Source organism: Xiphias gladius, chromosome 3 (genome assembly GCF_016859285.1).
Source record: "Xiphias gladius isolate SHS-SW01 ecotype Sanya breed wild chromosome 3, ASM1685928v1, whole genome shotgun sequence".
Lineage (NCBI taxonomy): Eukaryota > Metazoa > Chordata > Actinopteri > Istiophoriformes > Xiphiidae > Xiphias > Xiphias gladius.
In genome coordinates this window covers 20,119,557-20,145,937 of record NC_053402.1, presented here as the reverse complement: position 1 = coordinate 20,145,937, position 26,381 = coordinate 20,119,557, and the positions used below count along the sequence as shown (strand labels likewise).

The window sequence follows — 26,381 nt, the reverse complement described above, 5'->3', positions numbered from 1 at the left end:
CATCATGATCAAAACCATGATGCAAATATCTCCAGGGGAGGTGGGGTGCATGAGCCAATCGCAGGCATCTCTGACTCATTCTCAGTGACATAACTATAAGCGTTGGACACTAAGCGAGCAACGTGTGGGTGGGTGTGGTTCTTCGTTTGTCTGCCTGTCTTTGTGCCTGTCTGTGGGTCCGGCTCGTGGGTGGGGGGTTGGTGGGGGGGTGGGAGGTGAGGTTGAGACTCAGCATAGTGAGGGGTTGGGGATGGGGATGAGGGGTGGTTGGGAGGGTGGCAGGTGGAAGTCAGAGCAGAACAATTTAGCACAGTGGGAGTTGAGGTGCAGAGGGGCATGGGGGTCGAGGGTGGGGCCGGAGTGCGAGCGGGGATTATGGTTGTCAAGGAAACAGTAATTTGCCCCAAGCCTGGACCCTACCCACAGTCCTCCATGGCTCCCTTGTCTCTGTCATTCCAAATAAGAAAAATCTTTCAAGTGTTGCAGCTGTTTTCTTGATCTTTTGAGGCAACGGAAAAGAGTTTGGAGCTTGCAAGGTGGTAAAAGTGATTGGATTTTTTTTTTTTTGAGATAAAGGCTAGAAAATGGTATGGGAGGGGGAGGTGGGTGGAACCAGGCCTGAGTAATCACTGCCATTGTGGAATCAAGAGGGTGAAGCAGAAGAGATGAAAGACAGACAGCGGTGTGGTAATTTTGTAATCTACCCTTCCAACTCCTTCCCATCCTTCCCCCAACCCCACCATCCCACACCACACCCCCTGCTCCCAGGACACAAACTCCCTGTTGGTCTGCTTAACTATCCATCCCTCCCTCTCACTTCTCCTCCTTCTTGGCCTCTTCCTTCTTCTCTTCCTCCTTCTTCTCCTCCTTCTTGGGCTCTTCTTTCTTCTTGTCGTCCTTCTTCTCCTCCTTCTTGCCATCGTCCTTCTTCTTGTCATCCTTCTTCTTGTCATCCTTCTTCTTGTCCTCTTTCTTGTCCTCCTTCTTGGGCTCCTCTTTCTTCTCCTCCTCGGGCATCGGCTCTGTGGTGAGGATCACTTTGCCGATGTTGTTCCTTTCCTGCATCTTCCTCATGGCATCGCCCACCTGGAGGAAGGACGAAAGGAGAAAGACCGTTATATAAGGAGAGCTGAAAGCGTAAAGAAGGAGGGCAAGGAAGATTTAAATACACCTGTCATTGAGAAAAAATCTATTTAGGGTACACAGTACTAGCCAGTTTCTCCTCCACCAACACATTTCCACAGCACTATGATCTTCCTTGCATTCTGTGCTTATAATATTCTGTTTTGACACCACAGACTAGAAACCAATGCTCGAAGCGTACACCTCTCAAATATTACTTTAATATACAGTATATGTGAAATCACATTTGCCTGAACGTGACTTTAATAATCTTTGAAAGGAAATGAAATTGTTGCGGCAGCGTAAAGCAAAGAAACAGAGGGATGACATACTTTCAATATTAGAATTTATTAAGTATAAATATATAATGAAATTTCTTTTTCATTATTCAGGATTATAAGTAGGAAAGAAATAGAGACATGATGCAGAAAAAGTAACAGCTTGGTTTGAGGAAAACTGTAAAAGGGAAAAACAAACCACTACTTATCTTATTAAATGTCCAAATGCTGCTAAACGACACATTTGTTTCAGTTCTAGCTCATCTTTGCTCCAACTGCGTTGGATAACGGCAGGCTCACAGAGCTGTGGCTGCGGACTCCTGTGGGATGAATGACGGGGGTATTGTTGGTTCTGAGACCTGGTTCCAATCTTGTTCCTGGGTCACTTTTAGGTGCTGGATTTTTTAAGAATGACTCTAATTTGAATACTTATATCATGATTTCTGTAAAGTGATGTTGTGATGTTGTAACTCAGATTTAAGTGATTTAATTTCTTTTCACTGGGCAGACTCACTAATAAGGCCAATAAAATAATGTTTCTAATTGTATTAACTCGTTCTCCAGTGATGGAGGGGGCCATTGCAGATGAGTTCATCAATAAACCACTGCTGGAAGATAGTGTGTCATCGCTCGTAAATCCCCAGCACAAGTCACATAACTTACTGGGTTGAAATGGTGGTAAAAATCAGAAGCGGCTAATCCAACGTTTATCACAGAAGATGTTTGACCAAAGTCACAATTGTGTTGTTACAGTTGACACTGTCTTAAGAAAACTAGTCTAGGCACCAAAGCGCCGTGTCCTCGTTGTCACATAGAAGCTGAATTTAAAAGGACTCGGGGAATCATTTTACTCTTGCGGACAGACACTCGTGTGCTGTAATCAGCTAAAACCCCCCCAATCCAAAGATGGAATGATCCTACTGACTGTCAATCATAATGATGAGAGGAGAATCCCAGCCAGACGGGCCCCACCCTCCTCTTGACCACCGAGCTCTGTCCACTGTCTGTTCCTGTCTCCATCACTTCCCCCTCCCTCCTTCCTCCAATCCCCATGTTCGTGCGAGGCAGGCAGACCACCTGACGACCAATGCCACGGCAACGGGGCCATCTCCTAGCAACGTAAAGCCTGGCTGAAACGTGGCCCTGGCGACTCAGACACATGGGAAAGAGGGGGGAGTGTGGGAGTTCGAAGTGGAGGGGCGGGGGTCTAGGGGGACGAAGGGAGCAACTGGTGTCCTTCAGATGAGGAACACGCCTCGCTGAAACTGAAGGGGAGGGAGGGTTGAATCCGGGTATTATAAGAATCATCTTCAATGTGAATGAAAGTCACAGTGAGAGCGGCTGGGGCTCTTCTGACGACTCCACCCACTTACACCCTGCGCTCTCTAAGATCTATCAGCCTCTCTGGCTCCCAGGCATCTCCGACTCGAGTGCGCTTTTTGCAGCTACAGACATGACCATTATCCTCTTGGGTACCAGTGCAGATGCGGATAATGAACCGAGAGAAACTGCAGGGGGGAAGAGATAATACAAATTTCCAAATATTGCTCCAGCATGTGTATTGATTACTGCAGCAAAAACAAAGAGTGACAGTGGAAGAAAGGCTGTGACGGATGGGGTCAGGGCGTGGCATTGGTACGCGTGCTGTAAGAAGTGATCGAGTATTGGATTTACTATCGCACAACGCCTTTTTGTCTCTGATGCTACCACAGGCATCCATGTTTGCAGACATTCATGGAAAGCTTTACACACCAAGCCAGACTGAGATATACCTTGTTCTCCCCTCTGTTTTTCCACACTCCTTCAATCTCTCTCTCTCTCATACATTCAGGGCCCCTCCCTGAGACAGACACACACACACACACACACACACACACACACACACACACACACACACACACACACACACACACACACACACACACAGACTAAAGGATGTCACCATAGCAACAAGAGAGAAAGAGCAAAAAAGGTACACTGTGAGGAGGGAGAAGGAGAGAATGCAGCGGGATGGAGAGAGACAGAGAGGGAGTCAATAACCTAAAGACATAGAGAAAGAGTCTGGTATGAAGAGCAGGCAGATGGAGAGACAGAGAAAGAGCGTCAGATGGCGAAGAAAGACAGCGGGTGTTTCTCTCCGGCTGCGGTCGCACAGGCCAAAATACTGACCAGCTCTGACTTTGACAACAGAAGATGTCAGCCTCTGAATCCCTCTTTCTCTCAGTGTTTTTCACACTCTCTCTATTCATATCTGCTAGCAGTGTTAATTTTGTCGGCAACAATCTGACTCTGTCTGGCGGAGTGAGTTATGATAGTGGAGGCACAGTGCTTCTTGGGGACAAACTTTGCTTGTTGAATGTGAGTCTCATTGAATCCGGGCCACACCCAGCTCCTGCGGATCCTACTACCAAACACAGAGACCCACCTGGCATTCACGTTCATTCTGGGCGACTGGGTTGGAAGCACACGGTGTAAAAATGCATGTCATTCATGTTTAAATGCACTAATGGCACAATGAATCATCTGGTCATTCAAACTGAAGGTGCACGGGGATGCATTTAGTGGCACTAACAACCATGCATTAATGGATCTGAAATCCAAATACGGAGGCCGTCTATTGGAAATACACCTTTGAGTATGGATTCAACCTAGGTGGACATTAAATAGGCAGACATTAAATAAATGCTAGTTCAAATAGTCACATACAGATCAAAGAAAATGTATTGCTCAATATATATGTGGCTGGTAATCTAGCCACACGAGTTTTTCAGTAAGTAGGGAGGATGATGAGGGAAATATCTTCTGCTGGCATCTCTAATTTTTTTATTATGATAGAGATATATTTTGTGATATAAAAAATTTGCTGGTTGTTCAATTGAAAAATTGTTTTAAACAGACGAGATCTGTTTTCGGTTAAATTAAATATACTTTATATATATTATATTATGAGGGAAAATACTTGTAAATCCACTACTGCCAAAAAGCAGCCCTCCTCAGTGACTTGCAACACTGCCTGCAACGACCTGATACAAACAGAGACATCAAATGGACTGCTGAAATGGTAGAAACGATACAGTACAGTATTGTCTTGCGGTATATATCATCATATCCCCCCATCCCTGGTTAGAAAAAATGCAAATGTTGTATGAGATAATGTGATGTGCATTGTCTTTACAGGGCATGTACAGAATTGAATCAATCCAAACACAATCCACATACGAGACTATGGTGTAAATGGGGAGACCAGTAGACACAGACCTGCTCAAGATACCAAGTGGAGTCGATGCGGGGCTTGATCTTGCCCTGCTTGTAGAGATCCAGGATGGTGTTCATGGCCTGTGTGATGAGCTCCGTCTCCCCGTCCAGGTAGCCCAGGTGGAAGCCGCACACCGACTTGTTCCCCTGGATCAGGCTGAGCGTGTGGATGGAGAACTGGTGGTACCAGTTCTTGGCCACGGCGAGCAAGTTCTTCTTCTGGCCTGCCAGCATGTTGGCCGCACCTGACGGAGAAGGAGTTCGAAAGGAAGGAAAGGGCCTAAATCTCTACTGCCTCGAAGAGAAAGTCTATCAAAAGATGGTGTGTGCATGTGTCTCTGTGTAGGTAAATTCCTAAATCCCTGTCTATACATGAATCTCAAATGTGAGGATTTGCTGCCTTTGCTGTTTTATGTTATTATAAATGGGATGTCTTAGGATTTCGGAGTGTTGGCTTAAAAAAAACAAAAAACAAAAACAATTTAAAGACATCGACTTGGGCTCTGCTGAGGTCTCATCTTTTCCAATTGTATTACATTTTGTGGCCAAACAATTATTGAAAAAAAAATAGTAGAGTGAATAATGTCAGATCAACATTAAGTCCTGTCAGGTGCCTCTACTCATTAGTTCTGGTCTATTTTTTTGTTCCACCCCTTTTCCCCTGTACACTCACACTCCCGCCTACACCTTTCACCCTGAAAACCTCTTCAGCACTTCAGCTCTGACTGTCACCACATCACCTTCCTATTCCCTCCTTGTGTGTTCACACGGCCTCTGATGCTCTCACTGTGTATGCCTCTCTCTCTCTCTCTCTCTCGGGGGAAAACAGGGGACACAAAGCATGCTCTGAGAGAAGAGAGGGACCCAGCCCGCTACATTCAGACACATTCCAGGTTTCGTGTGCATAGAACGCCCATTGTTCCGCCATGCATACTTCTGATAAGCTGGAAGAGAAGCAACCAGCACAGAGGGTCCGGGCGGGTGGGGTTGGGCTGGGGGGGCTGGGGGGGGTTCTGTAGGGGTGAAAGAGGGTGAATGGGCGAGGGTGGGGGGCACCATGCCGGGTAGTGGGTTTTTGTGCAACATGCAAAGGCAAAGCCCTGTTCTCCATGGATGCCGACCCCGCCCACTGTTGCATGCATGCTGGTTCCAGATTGGCATTGCAACAGAGCGAGCGTAAAGGCCTTCCCACGGATGACACGCAGCACACTGAGGACACGGACCTCTACAGATAGGTCACACTGCCCACCAGGAAGCAGCTTTAATCTACGGCAAGAGTGGAAACCCATGACTGTTTTATGCACTGTACTGATTTGCTCAATATTCTTCAGCTGGAGAGCTTTTTAGTGACTATTTCAGTCCAAAATGACTAAATTTGCAGCTGCGTTTCCAAAAGTGCTCCAAATGCTTGCGTTATCTTGCAGTAAATGGCAGCAATGTTTAAAAAAAAAAAATATCACATGAAAGCCTAAAGAAAATGTATATGAGTAAAAAACTTGAACTCCAGTAAGGCACATCCTATTCATGGGCATTTCTGTCGATAACGGCTAGCTTGTGCAGGTAACTTTTACAGTAACTTTAGTGCTTCCTGCTTCCTCTGCAGCACTCAAGAATCTTAATAAACCACATGTTTGGCTTTAGGCATTACATAAAAATTAAAAATCTGGAGAAGCTTGGTTGGAGAGGTACATTCAGCCTGGGGGGCAAGTGCTGCGTGAGAAGACTTTTCAGTTCGCTTGTGGAAGTTGAAATTTTTATTTGACTTTGCCACATAAAAGCGCTTCTGAATCTGATTATGTTGTGTGGAAAACTGTGGGGATTGGTGAAATAGGCAAACATTCTTCCTGACTGACCATGTTAACCAAAGTTATTGTTTGTTAACTCTTGCCTATCCTTACCTAGCGAGCCCCTTGTATCAGTGCTGGTTACTGGAAACTACTGTTTGACTCTCAGGTAGACAATATATATATATATATATATATATATATATATATATATATATATATATATAATTTATTTTTTTTACTTACCATAGGTAATAAGTTTTCCCATAGGCTTCAGCAGGTTGTAGGCCTTATGGGTGTCTGATCCTCCGAGAGGGTCCAGTATTATGTCCAGCCCTGGAGCAGGAGAGATAGGAAGGGGACAGTTATCACTGGTGTGAATTCAGGGAGAGCAGCTTGCCAAGTCTCCTCAGCAGCCCCCTCCGCATGCCAGAGTTCACTAGGAGTAGTGAGTGTAGCCAAGTTGTGCCATGTTTACGTGAAGAGGAACCCATACTATGCCAAGAGAGACGGAGGGGAGAGCAGGGTGAGATCCTACTTGTTTTACGTTTTTTCATTCTTGACACTTATTAGTCAAAAGGGATAAAATATCTCTCCATCACTGTTCATTCCATTCCTGGGTGGATCAAATAACAAACCAGTCTCTGAGCAGATGGTAAAGCATGGTAACCTAACTGTGAAGGTTTCTCTGTGGCTTATTAATGTCTGGCCATGTAGGCTCATCCGTAATGGACGTTCCTTTGTGCCAGAGGGGGCTCCTCAAATTGGGCTACCCCTCCTTGCTCCGTGAAACCCTGGTTCTATTTATCGCGGGAGGCTCACAGCAGGACTCTGCCTTGACCACAGCACAGATAAATTGACGGAGGGCCAAAGACAGAGGGAAAGGTAGCAAGCAGGGCGGCACATTGATCCAGGGTTCTAATTAGATACATTCTGTCTAAAGTGTCAGTTCTCGCTCTCTTCCTATCTGTCTCTGTCTGTCTCTCTCTATGCTACAAAGAACAGAGACGGGTTTGCGAAAGGGGACTATGAAATGAGCCTCCAGCATAATAAGCGTCTCCATCCTGCTAGGAACACAGCAGTAGGCAAAAGAAGAAACAGGAACTGGACATTGTCTCATTTTGTTGAAAAGCGGCGTCTTTTGTGCGCTCTTAGTGAGTCGAGGGCCACATCTACATAAAACTCTGCAGATACATTATCGAAGGCGATGAGAATACAGTTACTGCCTAGTGCAATGAGTTTGCTTGGTAGGGAAAATGACTCCCTTTATGCTGTCAGTCTAGTTTACATGGCAGCCAGCGCTGCTGAGGATTGTGTCATGAGAAAAAAACCCCCAAAAAAACGCAAAGTGTATGAAAACGGATCATCTCACTGTCTGCGCTTTGTTCCGCACTGTTCAACAAATGCTGCAGTCACACAGTATTGCTTTGTGCCAATGGGAATATATTGATCTGGACTATTCGTCTTATTAAACAATCTCAGCGCATATTACTGTAAACCCTGATTTATAGATTGTTTACACTGGGCAGTTAATTTAACAATATTACCAATCGCACATCCCTCCACCCTCAAACTCCATATTAAGAGCGCTTTTCCCAGTGCAGATGTTCGAGAGTGTCACCTTTCGGACTGATCTTGCGGACTTCCTCCACGTAGTCCTTGGTGCGGTAGTCGATGGGATGCGTGACTCCACCCTGGCTGATGGTCTCATGCTTGCTGGCCGATGCCGTGCCAAACACAGTCACATCCTTCACTGTCTTGCACAGCTGGGTGGCTGCGATACCCACGCCACCTGTAGGAAGAAGAGAAGGGGTTATCAAATAGCTACGATTTGGTGAAAAAATATCAATGCCCGGGCAGGACTTGTGATGGATTTCTACTGCAGAGACTACTGACAAGGATTCAAGATGAACTGAGTGCGGCTGTTCAAGGCAACACAGAGAATTCCCATTCCACACGTATTTTCCATGGCAGGTAAATGTGATTTACATGATTTATTATCCCAAAACAAGACAGTCAATAACAGCGTGGATGTGTTTTGCTCAGGGGTATGTAAAGAGCGCAGTGAACACAATCACATTACCCCAGCTGGCCTGGGGAGGATAGACACCCACACACAGATGCAGAGACACAAACATCCAACTCCGAAGAAAGTAGCCATTGTAGCTCAAATGACACATCTAATTCTTTTGCTTCCCTTATTCAAAAAAAAAAAAACCTACCTAAAATTCCACGGGAGGAAAAAAAAAAAATGTAGCTGAGGTGTCTGTTTTGTTAGGAAAGGAGAACTGGGTGACATTCTATCGCAAATTGCATAAACACAGCTCCTTATAACCACGCCAACTGGAAACAAAATGTGCCACGTTGTCCAAGATAACTTTTAAAGAAAAAGTGCTGCCAGACCGTGTGCTTCAGTGGCTGTTTGGGATATCTGTGTTTGTGTTCACTGTATTTGAAAGTGTGTACATAGTTGTGGAAAATGCCTCAGCCAGTGTTTGCTAAGGCGTCCAGAGCAAGAAGTAATAGGTTACTGATAAGCAGTGGCTTGTTTGAAATGGAGGCTGATTCGAGGACTTGAAATGAAAGGCATCCATAAAGGTCATTTATGCCTGACCAAGTAAAGAGCACGTCTTATCTGATGCCAGAGAATAAAGCAGCACAAAGCAACATATGCATTTAAATAACATCCATTTGTAATGGCATAGCTGGGCTGCTGGACAGGTTTGGACAAAATGAATGATACAAATCAAGAAGGCCTTTGCAAATTTCATTAGACTTGTGAAAAAAGCGACCAAAGAGGATGATATTTTTTTCATTTGGTCCGTTTGTGATTTTATCACGTGAAGTCAATGGAAAACTCTTGTTCCTTTATCTTTATAAACTGAGAACAGACACACAGAAATTACACATTTTACAACAGGTTGTAAAGTAATTACTCGATTACTCAATTTCTTTCATGATGTTTGATCATGTATATCTACTAAATATCTTAATGTCAGTAGTATCATGTCTTTATATCTGCTGTATGAGCACAACGTTGTGCATTAGATGACAGTGATACACCTCTGGTCCCTTCATCTCTGGGTAAAAATTATATGGAGTGAGTAAACCGGCCGAATAGCACAATTTCCTCAGTGATATCCTGGCGGTTGCTCTCTGAGGCTGCATTATCACATAAAACCAGCACTGACACAGGCAAAAAGCAAACAAACTGAGATCCAATGATTAAGGCCAATTCAAACGATCTCCTTTATTAATCTCTGACCAGGAGTCACTCGGTGCGAATATGCGAAAAGATTTCTATCAGATCCTTTTATTTCAGCTAAGAAAAGTTGTCACAAAAACTTGTTCCAAAGAAAAAAAAAAAAAAAATGTAGGAAATTAATTGAATAGACTTATTCACTATCCTCAATTTCAGTGTAAAGACCAAAAACCATTTCTGATTGGTGGTTCTCATCTAAGAGCCACAAGAGTCCATGTGAGATGAAGAGGCCACTCTTCACTGCTATAATCACGCGTGCTGACACAGAGGGGAGAACTGATGAAAAAACAAAGTCAAGGCTGTTGCTGCTGGATGTGAGTGCCGTTGCCGCTGCGTTACAACAGCACCATCTCTCCCTGTCCTCAGTGAGAAAAAACCAGGTTTGCGTTGCCAAGGAAACCTCGGGCCAAATTGCAAGCAATGACTGAGCAGAGGGAGCCATTTTGTTTCGTTGACTGCTCTTCCCTTGAACATGTAAGAGTCATTTGATGGCAATAACAAGTTTGTCATTAGTATATATTTCACAGACTGGGTTCAGTCTTTCCTCCTAGTAGCCACCAAACTTTGGACAGTCGGCCCCCCTGTGAATATGTGTCAGGGCTTTTGTATATTACTAACTTAGAGGAAACTTAATGAGCAGTGTATTTACAATGACACGTGATATACCCATAATGTATTTGCATAAATATATTTACACATACAAACACTGCAAGCAAAGTTCGCCTTTGATCCACGGGGTTTTGACTCATGTGCATGGGTGACTGTTTCTGGGAGACATGAAGGAAGATAGAGAAAAGTGAAAAAATGCTGAATATGCATTTAAGAGTCGTTTTTACTAAATGGCTCTGTCACATAGTAGGACCCCTCAGATACAGGTGTGAAGAAGTGTCCAGAAGGCTGATGCATCCATTAAGCCCGGCACTCACATATTAATATTTAACTAACGCTGCTGTCATAAAATCAGTGGTTCCCCCTCTGTGTTTCCTTGATGAGGCCGGTGAGCATTATGGAAACAACCATTTATTCTTATCATATTGCTTTCTTTTCTACCGAAGGAAACAGAGAGTTACTTTCCAATCAAGCCTTAAATCGTTAGGTGGATGACAACAGGACAAAACACGTCATTTATATAATTAGATATTTTGGGGTGCGTAAAAAAGTTTTTCCCAAAGAGAGAAGACGAAGAAAATTCGTGTTTCTGAATCCCCTGAGAGCAATCTCCTGATCTCCCATCACAAGATTGCTAAGCCGTGCCAAGAACCCCTTACTGCACCCCACCTCATCTGACACACACACACACACACACACACACACACACACACACACACACACACACACACACACACACACACACACACACACACACACACACACACACACATCCATACATACATACACAGATCAAAAAAAGAGAGAGGAGTGGAGCTAAAGCCTTGAACAGTCCTGAATAGCTGCTGGTATCTGCTAATCTTCACAAATATGCACAGAGATTAACATATTCACTTTTTTATCAACCAAGTGCTTTAGTTTCTGATGCTTCCCTGGTTTCCTGATTTATAGTTTCCCCCTCTACATCTATTTCCTCAGACTAGAATCATCTCTCTTGGTAGGGGTATAGCCTGATTTAAGACCATCCACAAACACTTATCCATTGCTCAGGGTAGAGAACGCATCTTAGGCAAATTCTTGCTGCTAATTGCATTTGTTCTCCTCAAGATTAAATTGAATTGTTTACACTTGTAAATAAGGAAACGTCAAAAAAGCGTCCACCTATCTATTTTGTTTTCCTCTGCCTGGGGAGAAACAGGATACACAGTAGCGTTTTGTCTTTCCCTGAATCCTTACGTACTCACATTTTGGCAGAAATTGCACTTGGCTTCCATAGCATGACTGTTACCAGCAAAGAGGAATTTTCCCCAAAACACAGTGGAATCCAGATTGACACTGAGGCCACTGTTATTGCTCCACACCCAGAGTTCAACAGCAGGGGCGGATGGGGACATCAGAAATGTTTTTCAAATTCATAAAAAAACAATGGGATGGATACCACGTCTGTGTCGTCCCGATTAATACATCTCTCAATCTACTTTCCAGCTACGACCTCGAGTTTTTTGTCTAAATAAAGGCGATGTCTCGTCACAGCATTTCTCAACCGCATGAGCCGGTCACTGATCTCAAGTGGGGGACGCGTGGTCGCCATGTGGCTACTGTCAACAGCAGAGAGATGACTGGTCCCTTGTCTCTCAGCTATGTGTCTGTGTCTTGTGTGATTTCTCTTGCATTCATTTCCACATTTCCTGAAGGTCTCTCGTCTTTCTCAACCTATCATTAGCTTGTGGTGTTAGCGGCTGACAAAGTATGAAATACAAATGTGGACCCAAGCATCTCTTTTTACCCAAACTCGCTGTGGCGGTGTTACGACATCAACAAACTCAACCAAATAAATGAACATTTTATTGCCACTGTCTGCAGCTCTATAAGAGATTTCAGATATGTGTCCTGTTACGGTGATAGGAGCTGCGTTTTGGTGTTTGTGAACGTGTACACTTGAGGTATTACTCTGCATTATGTAACCCTGGTGTTTTTCTGGGAGGACTGTGTAAAGCCTGTGTGTATATGTGTGTGCGCTCGCACTGTGGGGCTACAAGAGCAGCGTAATGTGCTCTCTCTGATGGTAAATTTCTCTCCATGCCGCATAAAGGAAGCCCAATTTTAGTTTCTGAGTGAGTGAATTAAAAAAAAACAAAAAAAACAAACATCCTTTGCTTGTGTGTGAAGGGGGTCCCTGTGATTTCCTGAGTAAGGATTCTCAGACTTCTAGCTAACGCAAACACAGCACACAGAAAAACACATGATAAAATGTATTTTGACTATATAACACTTTCTTTCCTCCCATGAACCCGTCTGCAGAATGGAATATGGAATATGAACTGGTGCACACGCATCCTGTCATGCCACACACACACACACACACACACACACACACACACACGAACAGGTGTCCTGACACGGGTTTCACATACACCTGCAACTGTATGCGGTGGTTAGGGTGGGGGTGGATGGGGTCATTTTTTCACTGCAGCGATGAGAGCGCGAGCGAGCAATGGGATTGGCAGGTTAGGTTGGAGGTTGCCCTGGTTTCCCTCTCCTATCAGTGCAGCTGATCTGCCGCCGGCGATGCCAGGCCCGGGGAACACAGAGACAGTTCAACCACACAGCCCAGACTCCCGCTTAGTGGTCAGAGTGAATTAGCATTCTCTAAACTAGGGTAAGACCTCCCAAGCAGACTGATGTTGGGGGGGGGGGCATTCTCAAGGCACATCAGACTTTTATCATGGCTCCCAGGAACGATGGATCTATAAAATTGAGAGATGTAACTACACTTTACATCATACTTAAATAGCAAGTGGCTTTGTCAGCTGGTGAATAATCAATGAGAAAAATAATCTAGGGGGAAGTCTTGGGAGAAATACGATACATAGAAATCTTTCTTTCCTCATAGCTCACAAGTTTTTTTGCAATAATCCTTCTTCGTAAACATTTTTTTTGCTTCTTATTTTTCAGTCCAATCTGCAATCTGCGGCGCACTGAGGCTCATAAGGCCTGAGGCGCTGCCTACAGGTCTGACAGCAGTCATGAAGATCTACACCAGGACGGGGCTCTCATTCACCAAACCCAAGAGATCCAGCCACCTGTTCCGCTTGCTTTAAGCATTTACAGTAAACTTACAAAAACACACACTTCTCTAGGATCGAGGCACAGATATGTTTAAGGCCAGAAATTCACCTTCACTGTCAGACTAAGTTAATAGAGTTACAAACTGGGAGGAGTCATTTCGGGCATCCAGGGTTCAAGATGTTCATGTTCGGCATAGACAATGACAGATGACAAAAAGAGGTATTTGATAAAAATACGAAGGTCCAAGCTTGTGTAAAAACCTCAAGAGAAAAGACACATACAAGTCCCAGGAATCATTTCAGCAAGAAACATCCACTCACAAAGTTTTCAAATTCTGTTGTTTTTGCCAGTACCTGTACTCATGGCGGAATTTGGCAACTATGGCTCGGTGTTTTGTTACCAACTGCAACGACAAAGTGCCTTAAATTTGCTCAGATATTCTCAGATACTAAATTGAAATAATAAACACTGATGGCCTTAACATAAATCTGTAATAAAATTAAATTATCCGGGAAAGTCCCTTAATTTGACGTTGAAGGAACCTAAGCATATCACAGAGATATATAAAAAAGCTTTAAAACTTAAATTTATAGCTGTAAAATGACTTGCAGAATCAGTAGCCCAACTGCATAGATTACCGTTAACAGGGTCTCAACCCCTGCACTGTGGCTGCTGTCATCCATCACTCTCCAGGTTGTACTGCACCCACATGCAGCAGCTGGAAGCCTCTAACATCAAGCATTCCCAGATAATCCTCAGTGTAACCTGGTGTAACCCAGTCCCGCACACAGACACTCCAACAAGAGGCAGCTGCAAAAGTATTGGAGCCACCGTAATTGGCTGTTGGGGAAAATAAAGGGTTTGACCAGGGCCAGCTTGAACAGCGCTGAGCATGTGTGGAAACTAACACACAAGTCTCAAATGCATTGCTGTGGCGTTTTATGAGAGGAGATAACATCTTTTATTTAGTAGACCAAAGCACCTTATAGCGAGTATGTTTTTCTACAGTATGAGAAGCTCCAGTTGGAATTTAAACCATGAACTCCGGCAGCGTTGGTGCCAAAATGTCATAAAGTCTTGACCTGCACATGGAGGCAAATGAAGCCATGAAGCACATCCATCAGATAGGTTGATGACACAGGCTCCTGCAGCTCCACCTAATTCATATTTTGCATTCCACAGCTGCAACACAATGCGTAGCACTTGACGTTGGCCTGCAGACACTCAAGATCTCATAAATAAAACAGAGGGGGACGTCATCATTGGAAGCAGCGGAGCCCCATATGCATGAAGGAATGTGTAGCGTGGGTGTGGTGGCCGGGGTGGCTGGCCACGGTTCATAAACATTAGGACCAGTTCAGGGAGAGGTCAGAGGAAAAGCTGTTGACGGGGCACAGTGGAAGACCCATGAGATACATCCAAATGTCGCTGAACTTCCCCCCACCCAAGCCCTCAGGGGAAAACAAAGGGGGAAGCGTGCGCACGTTCCCCGATGACGAGGACTCGAGCACGGATATGGCGAGGTCACGCAGAGGGAGCGGAGGTCACAGAGGGCTGGAGGGGTTGGAAGAGAACGGAGGATGCAGATGTGTGATGAAGAAGAGAGACACGATGGGAGGAAATACAACAGGCTATTGTTTGAAGAGAGAGGACAGGAGCGGACCCACGAGAGGCAGCTGAGGACTATTTACACACACACACACACACACACACACACACGCACACACGCACGCACACTACCACACACAAAACACACTCGCACACACACACACACACACAAAAAAGCATGACCGACTAGAGTCAGAGCACCAGTCACACACTCTGCACTGGTCCTCTGATCCTGACAGGTAAAGTTCACCACACTTTCAGGGAAATAATATTCAGACGTGAGAACGCTATCTGAGAATCTTCTCATCTAACTCTTGGCCACTTGTATATACTGTGTGCATACAGCACCTTTTGCATTGCTGTCTATCCTGGTAGAAGGTCTGTTGCTCTGCCAGTTTTTTTTTTTTTCAATTTTTCCCAATTAAAGGATTTTTTTTAGATTTTGTGGATTTTGTTTTCTATTTTGGGCTGTTCTGAGCTTCTTTTTATGTTTTATTATATAGAAAAATAAACAGGGCCACTTGACAGAAACTTCAATACCTGTTGAAGATGATCATGTTACGAGAATATTACTACATTTTCTAATTAATTAGAATGAATTAACTGTTTATCCGCAAGTTCCAGGACTTTGGGAACAAGGTAATCTGAAGGAAGGCTGGTTATTTTTCTAGAGTGATTAAATCAGTGGATTATTATGAGAATAAACAGGTCAACCTTGAGACCGGTCAGTGAGGATGAGCCCCTCAAGCATTTACTAGAAAGATGCACTAATGAAGAGATTTAGGACGGTAGAAGAAAAGAACTTTCTCCTCAAACACAGAGTATATGGCTACTGCAATAAGAAGCTGTAGATCTTATATGGGCCAACAATAAAAATCACAGTGGTTTAAATCATAATTTCCTAACCATACCCTGTGATTGAGGGACTCTGTTCTGTGCCACCGCTACATCTCGGCTGTGCAAATAGGCCCAGTTAATCTCATTCGAAAGCTCACTATTTTATCTTTGCTCAACACAAACTGATCTAGCAGGAATGCAGTGTTGTGCAGGAATGTCTGGCACACCAAATTACTGCTGTGTAGTTGGATACACCACTTCATATGCAATTGTCAGCTGCAAAGCCTTATGAAAAACAGTCTGACGATGTGAAGTAAAGCCATTTAACCACATACTAATACTGAATGTGGTAAAATGGGGTGTTCACTGAGCTGTGGGCAGGGTTGAGCAGTACCAGACTACTGATTAATAACTGTTTCATAATCAAAATACAAAACATGCTCTGTATTCTGATGTGTTACTTAGAATCGATTCTGACTCCAAATACTTTTGAAAAAAAAAAAAAGAGATCAATTCTTGAGAGCTTTTAAAAGTGGAACAGGGAATCTAAATTGATGCACAAATGGTGGTGTCCCACATCTTCAAGTGACGCATTACGGCCAAAGAAATGACGGCTGAGTGGGTTATAATCACAATTTGTTGCTGAACATGGAAGGTCCCTTACATTAGCGGTTCAAAGCAACAGGGTCAGGATCCCCAGGACGGGTAGTAAGACAAATCTGAGGAGTCACGACTAGGAAATCAGGACTAGGAAAGAAGAAAAAATAGAAGATCATGTTCAGAACTGTTTGTTTTGTTTGCTTGTTTCTTATGAAATACTGGAAAGCTCCTCTAGCTTCTAAAAGCTGTTCAAAATAAATATGGTACACATAGCTTCATGTTAAGTCAAAAATTGAACCACGCCCTTAGGTTACATTTCTGCACAAGTGCAACTAACAATTATTTTTATTATCGACTAATTGATTAATCTATAATATGTCAGAAAATACTGATCAAATGCCCATTACAATTTCCCAGAGCCAGTTAAAGACTTCAAATTGCTTGCGTTGTCTGACCTACAGTCCAAAATGCAAAGATATTCAAATCGACAAGGATATGAAACTGAGAAGATCAGCAAAACCTCCTATTTGCAATTTTGAAATGTTTGTGAATGTTTGACATTTTTGCTTGATCAAAAAACTTTTAAATTGATTATCAAAATTGTTCATCGTTAAAAATAATTTTCGGTTGATCAGCTAATGGATTTATAGATTCAGCGCTACATTGCTATATAAATATTGATAAAATAAAAAGTTCCAGTGTGGGAATACATTTAGCAAGTAATATGTAACCTTGGCTATAATTTTCTTCATAATCAAAAGAAATATCACACTTGAGAAGAACACAGATAACACACAATCACACTCTTGCTTTCTCTCTTGCTCTCTCTCTCTGGCCCAGTCACAGCAGATACCTTTGATCTCTCTAATCGGAGAACAACAGGAACAATTTTTGACAGACCCACACCCACACACACACACACACACACACACACACACACACACACACACACACACACACACACACACACTTACACACACAGCATCCGGCACCATATGAGCCATGCAGCCCCACGACACAGGGAGATGGTGTTTAGAGAACAATGTGCACATCGCACTCACTGGTAACACCGTTTTCACAAAAGGTGTTTCTATCCTGCACACCGCTGTTACAGAGCTTCAAGGTCTCAACAGAGCTGCGCTGTAGAGCATACAGTGTGATAATTATTTACACAGGCAAACAAATGACAGAGTGCAGGCAAGCAAACAGTTAAGCAACTGTTTTTGTCATAGCCTCAGTAATGTACTTTAACAATCCTGATGTCCGGACAGCTGGAGAGCCAAGACTGGCAGCCTGCCCTGAGAAACCAGAGACGCCGCCTCAACCGAAGCAGCAGCAGAGAAAAGTGTCCTACATGACACTTCCACAGCATTCCTCCTATAACAAACACACTCTGCACAGCAAAACCTCTGACACACTGTGCGCGTGCTCACAGGGATGAGCGACATCGGCGGGATGATATCGTCTACGCCAGCATTTGGGATTCCTCTGTGACCACCAGTCCCACAGCAATGAGTCTGTTAGCTGTCACTCAGCTCTGGGAAAATACAGTTTAATGTTGGTCTCGCAAATTCATTCATTTTCAGCATCACTGTGCTAATCCCAAGGGATACATCCACCTGGGTTGGCAGTCTCCCAGAGCTCTCTGTCATTTTTTTTTTTTTTTTTTTTGTCTCCCAGAGAGAAAACAGGCTCAGGTTTCATTTTGTGCTCACATCCCTTACCCATCTGTACCCGCACACTGTCGCAAATGTCGAGGGATCCCTTTCAGACTGCCTTTGTACAGGAAGAGTGGGAACCAGAGGAAAAGTGAGAGCTGTACACCGGCAGATAGCGAGAGAGAAACTAATTTTTTCCTTTCGGTTAATTCAGTCTCGTTCTCTCCAGCTGGCCTGATTGTGTAAACACAGAAAAATTAAATACTCTCAGGGTCTTTTCAACACACCCCAAAACAGGTGCTTTTACTCCCTCAATCCCCATCTTTTTCCCACCCACTCACTCTGAACTTTGACCTCACAGTCCAGGTGGCAGGTGCTCCAGTATTAGTGCAGTACTGGGGAGTGCACTCACGGAGCCATATCTCGCACTAATGAACAGTGGGACCTTCTCCTATGGCCATAATTTGTATCGAAAAGAAAGGCATTAAACAGGATGCACAGAGAAGGAGGGAGTCTGGCAAGTATTACAGGATGTTTCCTCAACACAATAGCACAAGCTTTGCGTCTTTGTGTTGCACTTCTGCAGAGGACTTGAGTAGATCTACTGTGTGCCTACTTACTACAGAACAGTTAGCAGAGTTCACTGCAGGATTGCTCGGCTGACAGCGAGATGAAGCTGATTAAATGTGGTTTTCAGCTGCAGGATTACAACATAAACTTATATTGGAACTTTGAGCTACTGACAGTTAGTCGTAGCTCTGAAAGCAAACAGGAAAACAATGTTTGTTTTCATTTGAGAATGAATTATTAATCAATTTATATTGAATTCAATATCACTGAAATTAATGACCATTCATGGGGAGTTATGCACCCCTTCCCAACCTAAGACTGACATGAAAAAAAAGGGTTTATGTGTCCCCTTATGTGCATGTATGCTGTGTATCCTTCTCCATATTTGTATTTGTCTCAGCACCTGCAGCAGCATGGATGAGTACACTCTGGTTGGGCCGAAGGTTGCCGAAGTCAAACAGCATCATGTATGCAGTGATGTAGTTGACAGGAAGGGCTGCTGCCTCCTCGAAGCTCATGCCCTCTGGGATGAGGAAGGTGTGGCTTGCCGGCACCACCGCCATCTCCTGCCAGAGCCCAAAGCGGCTCAGCACCATCACCTTATCACCGACCTGGAACAGAAAGCAGAGGAGGACACGGGCTGAAAAGAAGGCGAAGCAAAGGGCTCTCAATCTGCACCTTTTTCCATTTAATGAAAACTGTGTGTGCTAATGCCAGCAGATAAAATGGAAATGTTAAATTGGATTTAAAAAAATATGTCCAAATATTGAGTCAGTGAAAACACCTAAACAACACAAGGTGTGAGTAAAAGAGTCGGAGAAAAAACAGCTATCAATCGAGTAGAGAAGCAAAGAGAAATGGTTTGTTAATACTAATGGATAAATGGTTGCAATAGTTCATTAAAAGTGATGAATAAATGATGGAAATGTCCAGCTTTTGCCGATCCAAGGTGTAGCACTAAAAATGCAAACTTAACCAAACTCATCTAAACCTAAAACCGACAGTTCAACTTATGTAAAAATTAATTAATTGTATCCACTATTATATCAGTAATAGTTCAAAAAGGATCAGTTGAAAATGACTTGAAACAAACGCATTTGTCTCATTGATTGGTGGCATCAATGACGGGGTACTTGAGTTCATCTGACCGGGAGAATGGCAGCGCTACGTCTGACACAAAAGGGTTGGGAACCACTGCTCTAATGCACCGGAGGAGCAGTGAGAGATATCGGACTGTTCTGCAGTTATCCTTCTCTAAACAGCTGAGATTTGTATGAACAACATGACGCGGACACTTGAGGCATTACTAAGCCGAGGCTAAAACTTTGCTTTCTTTCACTATTTGTTTTTGGAAGAAAGAACCAAAAGAAAGAATTCTCTCGGAGGGGAATCCGAGTCTATAATCACTTTTTGAAACCATTTTATTAAACTAAACCTAAATTCTACAATATCTAACTTAATAAGCGAAGAGGATCCACTGACAGCCCAGTACCCCAGGAGGTTTCGACACCAGAGCCTGATGTAGTTTGGAGGATCCTGCCATCTGCGGCCTCACGGTTTCTTTGTCGCAGTGGAAATCACGTGATTGTGGTTTGTTGTTCTGCTCACAACACTGGGAGACATGCAAACATGCGGCCACCTTGTCCAACAAACCCCAAAGAGTTTGCTCTTAAAGGGTGCAAGCAAACAAGGGAAGCGATAAATCACTGCAAAGTAAGAGTAATAACCAAACTGTGTCGACGTTATGGAGGAAAATAGTGAAACTAATGTGCTAAATATCCAGTGTCGTGTAGTATTATTCTCTCAGCTGAAGTTTGACCATAGGGTAAATGTCAGAATCTTTCCTTATATGGTAAATATGTGATTATCATTTAAGATTTAGCCATTTCAGTCCTTCGGAACCCCTGTGCTGAGGAAGTGAGGAAGCCACAGGTGTGGTTTAACACGCTGCGTGTCCTGATCACCATCTTGTGATTTTTCTGCTCCCAAACTGTCCTTGAAAAACAACTGTCTCTTTCCAGAAGGACAAGCCCCGATGTAAACTTCCCCCCGGCGCCCTCACCAACCAATCAGGAAAGCCTACTCGAGGGACACAGGAAACAGAGATGACTGCAGCATTATAACTCTCTTCCTGTCCCCCCCCCATCCACCTCTCTCGACACAGCTCTATCTCCCGCCCCCTCTCCATTCTCCTCGCTTTTTCTCCTCCCTCCTTTCTCTTTCACTTCCTGACTCCTTTTCCTCTTACAACTTTAGAACGTCTTCCTTCCCCTTCTCCAGTCCCCCGTCTCATCCTGTCTGTGTCTCCGTCTTGCCGGCTTCTTTGACGCCTCCCCCCCGTTTCTTCATCCTCCGCTGTCTCACTCTGTCTTCACCGTCCCCTTTCTCTCTTTCCCTTGCGAGGAGTGTCCTATATCGCCTCTTCCTCATCAGCGAGACAGGACAATGGGGCCCATCTTCTCCCCTGGCTTCTCTCCACTCATCAGAGTCCCTGCCAGATTCTTCCCCATGGCTGAGCATAAGACAAGCTCTCTCCTCCTGGGAACAAACCCTCTCTACCCGGGCCTCTCTAATGGTCTGGAGGGAGCCATGCGCCTCACTGTCTATCCACTCCAATTAGAGAGATCTCCCTCTCTCTTTCTCTTTCATACCCGCATCTTTCTTTCTGAGGCCAAGTCATTTGGTTTATTTTCAAACTATACTTTCACTTTTTCCCTGTGGCCTGCTTCTCTTTCTTTCCCTTTGTTATTCATGCTGACTCGCTCTCTCCCATCTCCATCTCCCTTTTTTTTTTTTTTTTTTACTCTTGGAGTCTTCAAACTCATCAGCCTTGCTGGTTTAATTGGGGGTACAGCAAGGCACAAATCAATAGAGAGGGGAGTTCAGGCTTTTAAAGGAAACACACACAAACATGACTCACACATCACATTCAAATGCATCTGCAGCTTTTCTTCCGTGCCCACGTAAAGGATGTGAGTTACTGTCAGTCACACAGAAACCGGTTCGGAACGTTCAAGGCCAAGCGATCGAGCCTTGTGACACTTTTGTTACAACATCTTCACAGTGTGACACAGAAATACATACAGGCGCTTCTCGCATTTCCTCTCCCAGCCTTCATGCAAATGCATCAAATGTAGACACAGTTGGGGTCACGGGTGCAGGGCGCTGAACAAAGACACTTCCAGTTAACTGTATATGAATGGACTTAATCAGATGGTGATTCACTCTTGGGGTATGTGGGCCTCCGAGTCAGCTGCTTGCAGCTTTGATGAGCTCAGCAAAAAATTATCGGGGAAAAAAAAAAAAAAAAAAAAAAAGGACAAGCAAAAAATTCAGATACAGTTTTACTGAGTCAGGTCGAGGCATAAGATGAAGGTTAAATGTAACCCCCCCACACCCCTCGTGGCTCCTGTAAATGTACTTAGAAGGAAACGTAATATCACACTGGGTGTTATTGTGCTCTATTACGGTTTATATGATGGTAAGATAAAAAGCCACGCCCTGCTGACATACAGCAAAATCTGTGACAGGAGGGCCTACACGCTGCTTTTTGCACTTGACTGCACCCACTTGTGCAAATCACCTTATCACGCCTACAAAAAATACCATTATTCGTCATCTTGCTTGTACAGCTCGATTAATATTAGAAGCCCCGATGCAAATCTACACTTTCAATCTCAGAAATTTCCAGAATTTATGGAAAACCACACGGGACAATCTTAAGGGGGGAGCAAAATAAAAAACATCTGATTTTCTTCTTTAACCCAGCAGTTCATGGCCAACTGTCAACAGGCCGTGTAGAGTGTGAAAGCAAGCTCTGAGTGTTGTGATCAGGGCTAGAGGTAGATGTAGGATAGAGGAGCATGACAGGGAGGAGGGTATAGATGTCCCGAAGGATAGACTGGTGTAAAAGAAGGGAAGGAGAGTCAATGGCCTAAAGGGAGGGCAGCATGTTAGAGGGATTCACCGACAATACAACTGATGGAGGAAGAATCAAGAGCTTCTAAGAAGGAAGGAGAGATGGGTAGAGGGAGAGAAGGAGGGATGGAGGAAATACCAGACTGACAATGTGGGCCAAAGGGAGGTAATTGAGAACATATGGGTCAGATCCTACCAAAACTCACCAAGGGAGAGAATAAAAAATGAAGAAAAAAAAAAAAAAGTAGGTCTGCAGAAAGAAGTGCTGATGTTTAGTGTCACGGGAGCTTTGGCGTGATTTGTGATATTTCCCCTCATCCCTCGCTAACTCACTGTTATGCTTTTCCCCGCACTCCCTCGCGGGTCATATGGGGTGAGCTCACTGTAGTATTACTTCACTCAACTTTACTGTCCTTCCAGGGCACACTTGCCTGGCAGCAGTAATTAAAACAAAAAACATGGGGCACGCAGTGGCTAATAAATGCATATACAAACATTAGTGCCGGCCAGCAATGAAAAAATAAACCAACCAAAGAGAGAGAGACTAGGGGACAAAAATGGTGCAAATGCTGCATTTTTCAGCATTGCGTGTTCATATTACAGCACAGGATAGAAAGGCATTTGGATTACAGAGAAACAACCTTATATCTAGGGGCCGGCTATGGGTTCAATACTCATAATATAAGAAATATAACAATATTTTTCTTCAAAAGCTCACTTTTAAATGAACAAAAGCCTCTCAAATTACTCTTATATCTGTGTGGACAAGCAGGCACTGACATTTTGAGAACATAAGGTTCAGGACGACATAAATGTTGCAAAGATTAAATTAAAAACCAAATCACACTTTACTTAGCCAGCGATGTTTAAGTCGCTTTACCTAATTAAATCACATCAGTGTATTCACAGCTCCGTGTACACTGAATGGGGAGCAAACACCCAGACACGCCCATTATCGTACGTCTTTGTGCGCATATTTGTGTGTGTGTGTGTGTGTGTGTGTGCGCGTGTGTGTGTGTGTGTGTGTGTTTGAGGGAAACAGAGATTGACAGCCAGACTGATAAGGCTGCAGCGAGTCATTTGCCTCCCAAAGATTCAGCGCCATCGGGGTCAGCACATTCCCCCTGAGTTAGCTGCCAAAAGATCTGAGAGATCTCCATCCATTAGGAGGATTGGCTCTTAATTTTATAAGCTACAAAGGGGGATGTGGAAGTGTGAGGCCTTGATGACAAGCTGTGTGTGTGTGTGTGTGTGTGTGTGTGTGTGTGTGTGTGTGTGTGTGTGTGTGTGTCGAGCACGACCTTTAAATCCAATCTACATTATTGACAGTGTGGAAAGAAGCAATTAAGTGTTTCAGAAACACCCGGGTCTCAACCTTCCGCGGGTCCCGGCTGAGACTGGCTGACCCATCGCCAATCACATTCCCATTACTCCGCACGGGTCGCCCCATCCACATGGACCTACGCTTGTGAGACATCGCGTGCCACTCCCAGCCAGATGCACCGATTCTGCACTCGCGTCACACACGCGTGTACGGGGCTATCCGCGGCTCCTAAGCGGCTGATGTGAGAAAATATTTCGCTCACACATCAGTGAGCGTGAGTCAACATTGGCTTATGTGTAACATTTATTTTATTTTATTTATTTCTTTTTGGGTGGCTTATCCGTCTTTGCAAAGGCGTTACCGTGGTGATGCGATGCAGCCGGGGAGAAAGACGCGCAGGCCCTGTGACTCATCATGCAACGCAAGACGGCGGCAAATAATCCCCCCTTCGATCGCCACATCGCCCCTCGCGGCTGCACGTTACGGGGAAAAAAAGGGGCTTCGTTGTCCCGAGAGCGCGCGGGGTTTGAACTTTAATCGTGACACGGCGATGACCGAGGGATATTTTATGAACACAACTGGGGCGACGGGCCCCTCCGTTGGCGGGGAGGGCGACCGATCCCATTTCTCGTAGCACGCCGTCCGTTGCGTCGCGCCTCGCCCTTTCCGCGCGGTGCGTCTGTGCGCCACCGTCGCTCCCGGCAACAAAAGGCGTCGGTGACTCCGGTCCGGCCACCGGTGTCAAGTCAGCCACATTAACAACTGCGGCTCCTCTAAGTCTCCACAATAAAGCCCCGTGTTAATTCACTTATTGAAAGCTAAGTAACGGCAGTAATTGGTGTAATATGAACCGAAGTGGAATTTTATTTTCTGTCATACAAATTGCTATTTTTACAGTTGTCTTTAGCGCCACTTAGAGCCTAAGCAGCATTATGTACAACTGCAGACTTATAGCTTGTATATGCGCTGCACGTGACCACATTTAGCAGTAGGCCATATTATTAGTCAGGATTTGTTAAGATAGTCACCGTCCCTTCTTGTGCCCTGGTTTTTATATTCTCGCGTTCGCTTCGGCTCGGCTGAGACGCAAAGCCTTAATTTTGAAGTCGAAACGGTCCCATTTCCGGTCTCATCCTGGCTACCTCCGGCTCGCTTGACACAGCTCTCCGCGCCTTGGCGCACGGCAGAGCGCACAGCGTAGGTGCAGCCGGGTGGGTGCGAAGCATCCCACGGGCTTGCGTGTGTTTGTTTAGACCTTAGACTTACGGCACACATGTTGCGTGCGACCGCCGAGGCCACGTCCCCCCCAAGCAGCCCCTGTGTCTCGGAAGCTTGCACGAAGTTGCTCGCTGGTGCGCAAAATGTGAAAACCGGGCCGAAAAGAGGGGCGACGCCTGCTGCTGGTTTCATTGTGCTCAACTCGTGTCATTTTCACACTTTGGTTTTCCTTCTGGAGACATCAAATGCATCGTGAACACACCGCCAGGCTCTAACGCTTCCCATTTTGAGACGACAAGTGCTGTCTCTTTCCGACGCACGAGTGAACGAATGGATGAAGCAGACATCAAACGTGAACCCTAAGCCAGTTTGGGTTATTAGCCTGTTTGTGCGTGGACTACCTGACCTAATAGCCTTGAATGAATGAAATGGTGAAACCGTTTCTTGGCGTGTACAGCACAAGCGCCGCTGCCTGAGCAGCGAGCAAAGCCCTGACACGCCCATATCCAGATGTAGCTGTTCGGCACCGAAACGCAGCGAGACCAGAATTCGTAATTTAAAACAGTAAAACGCGCAGTAAAACGTGACTTCAAGTGGCAAGAAAAGAAAAAGCAGAGAGTCGTGTGTGCTTACTTTTCTGTCTGTCACTTCGTCCCCTACAGCCTCCACCAACCCGGAGCACTCCATTCCTGGGGTGACCGGCGGGGACGGCAGCCGGTCGTACAGCCCCTGCCTGGCCATCAAGTCGGCGAAGTTCAGCCCGGAAGCCTTGACCCGCACCAGGACCTCGCCAGCCTTGAGCGCCGGCTTGCCCTTCTTCACCTGCAGCTTGACTTTATCATAGCCGCCGTAGCCGGTGAGCACCAGGGCGCGATAGGTGAACGCGTCCTCTTCGGGGACCTTCTCGGTGGTCGCCGCCGGGGTGGCCGCTGCTTCGGCGGCGCCGGCGGGGGGAGACTCCGTCTTGGGCGACTCGGTTTTGGGCTCCTCCGTTGGTTTGTTCTCCTGCTTCTGGTCCACGGCGTTTTGCTGCTGGGCAGGTGCGTCCTCTCCAGACATTGTGCAGGGAGCTGTGAGACACTGATGGGTCTAGAAAAAAAAATACTCAGAGGCTTTTCACTTCTTGTGCTTTTGTTGCCGTGGTCGGGCTTGTTGCTTGGCTGCGAACGCTTGCCTTGCAAATAAAAGAAAATGCGAGAGTCAGAGCTTCTTTTTCAGCAGTCTTGCATGGAGACACAAATCCCGACAAAGTGGGCTGATCGGTGGCCA

At 44.9% G+C, this 26,381-nt stretch overlaps 1 protein-coding gene across 1 annotated transcript; it reads right to left on the bottom strand.

Annotated features, from left to right (window-relative positions):
* Positions 1–233: 233 nt before the first annotated feature.
* vat1 (vesicle amine transport 1) lies at positions 234–26,381 on the bottom strand. The gene is made up of 6 exons (XM_040159510.1): positions 25,746–26,381; positions 19,056–19,263; positions 8,061–8,231; positions 6,686–6,775; positions 4,659–4,900; positions 234–1,086 (listed from the first exon to the last, which is right to left on the bottom strand). Exons 1-6 carry the CDS (start codon positions 26,169–26,171, stop codon positions 814–816), a joined length of 1,410 nt encoding a protein of 469 aa, XP_040015444.1. The 5' UTR covers positions 26,172–26,381; the 3' UTR covers positions 234–813.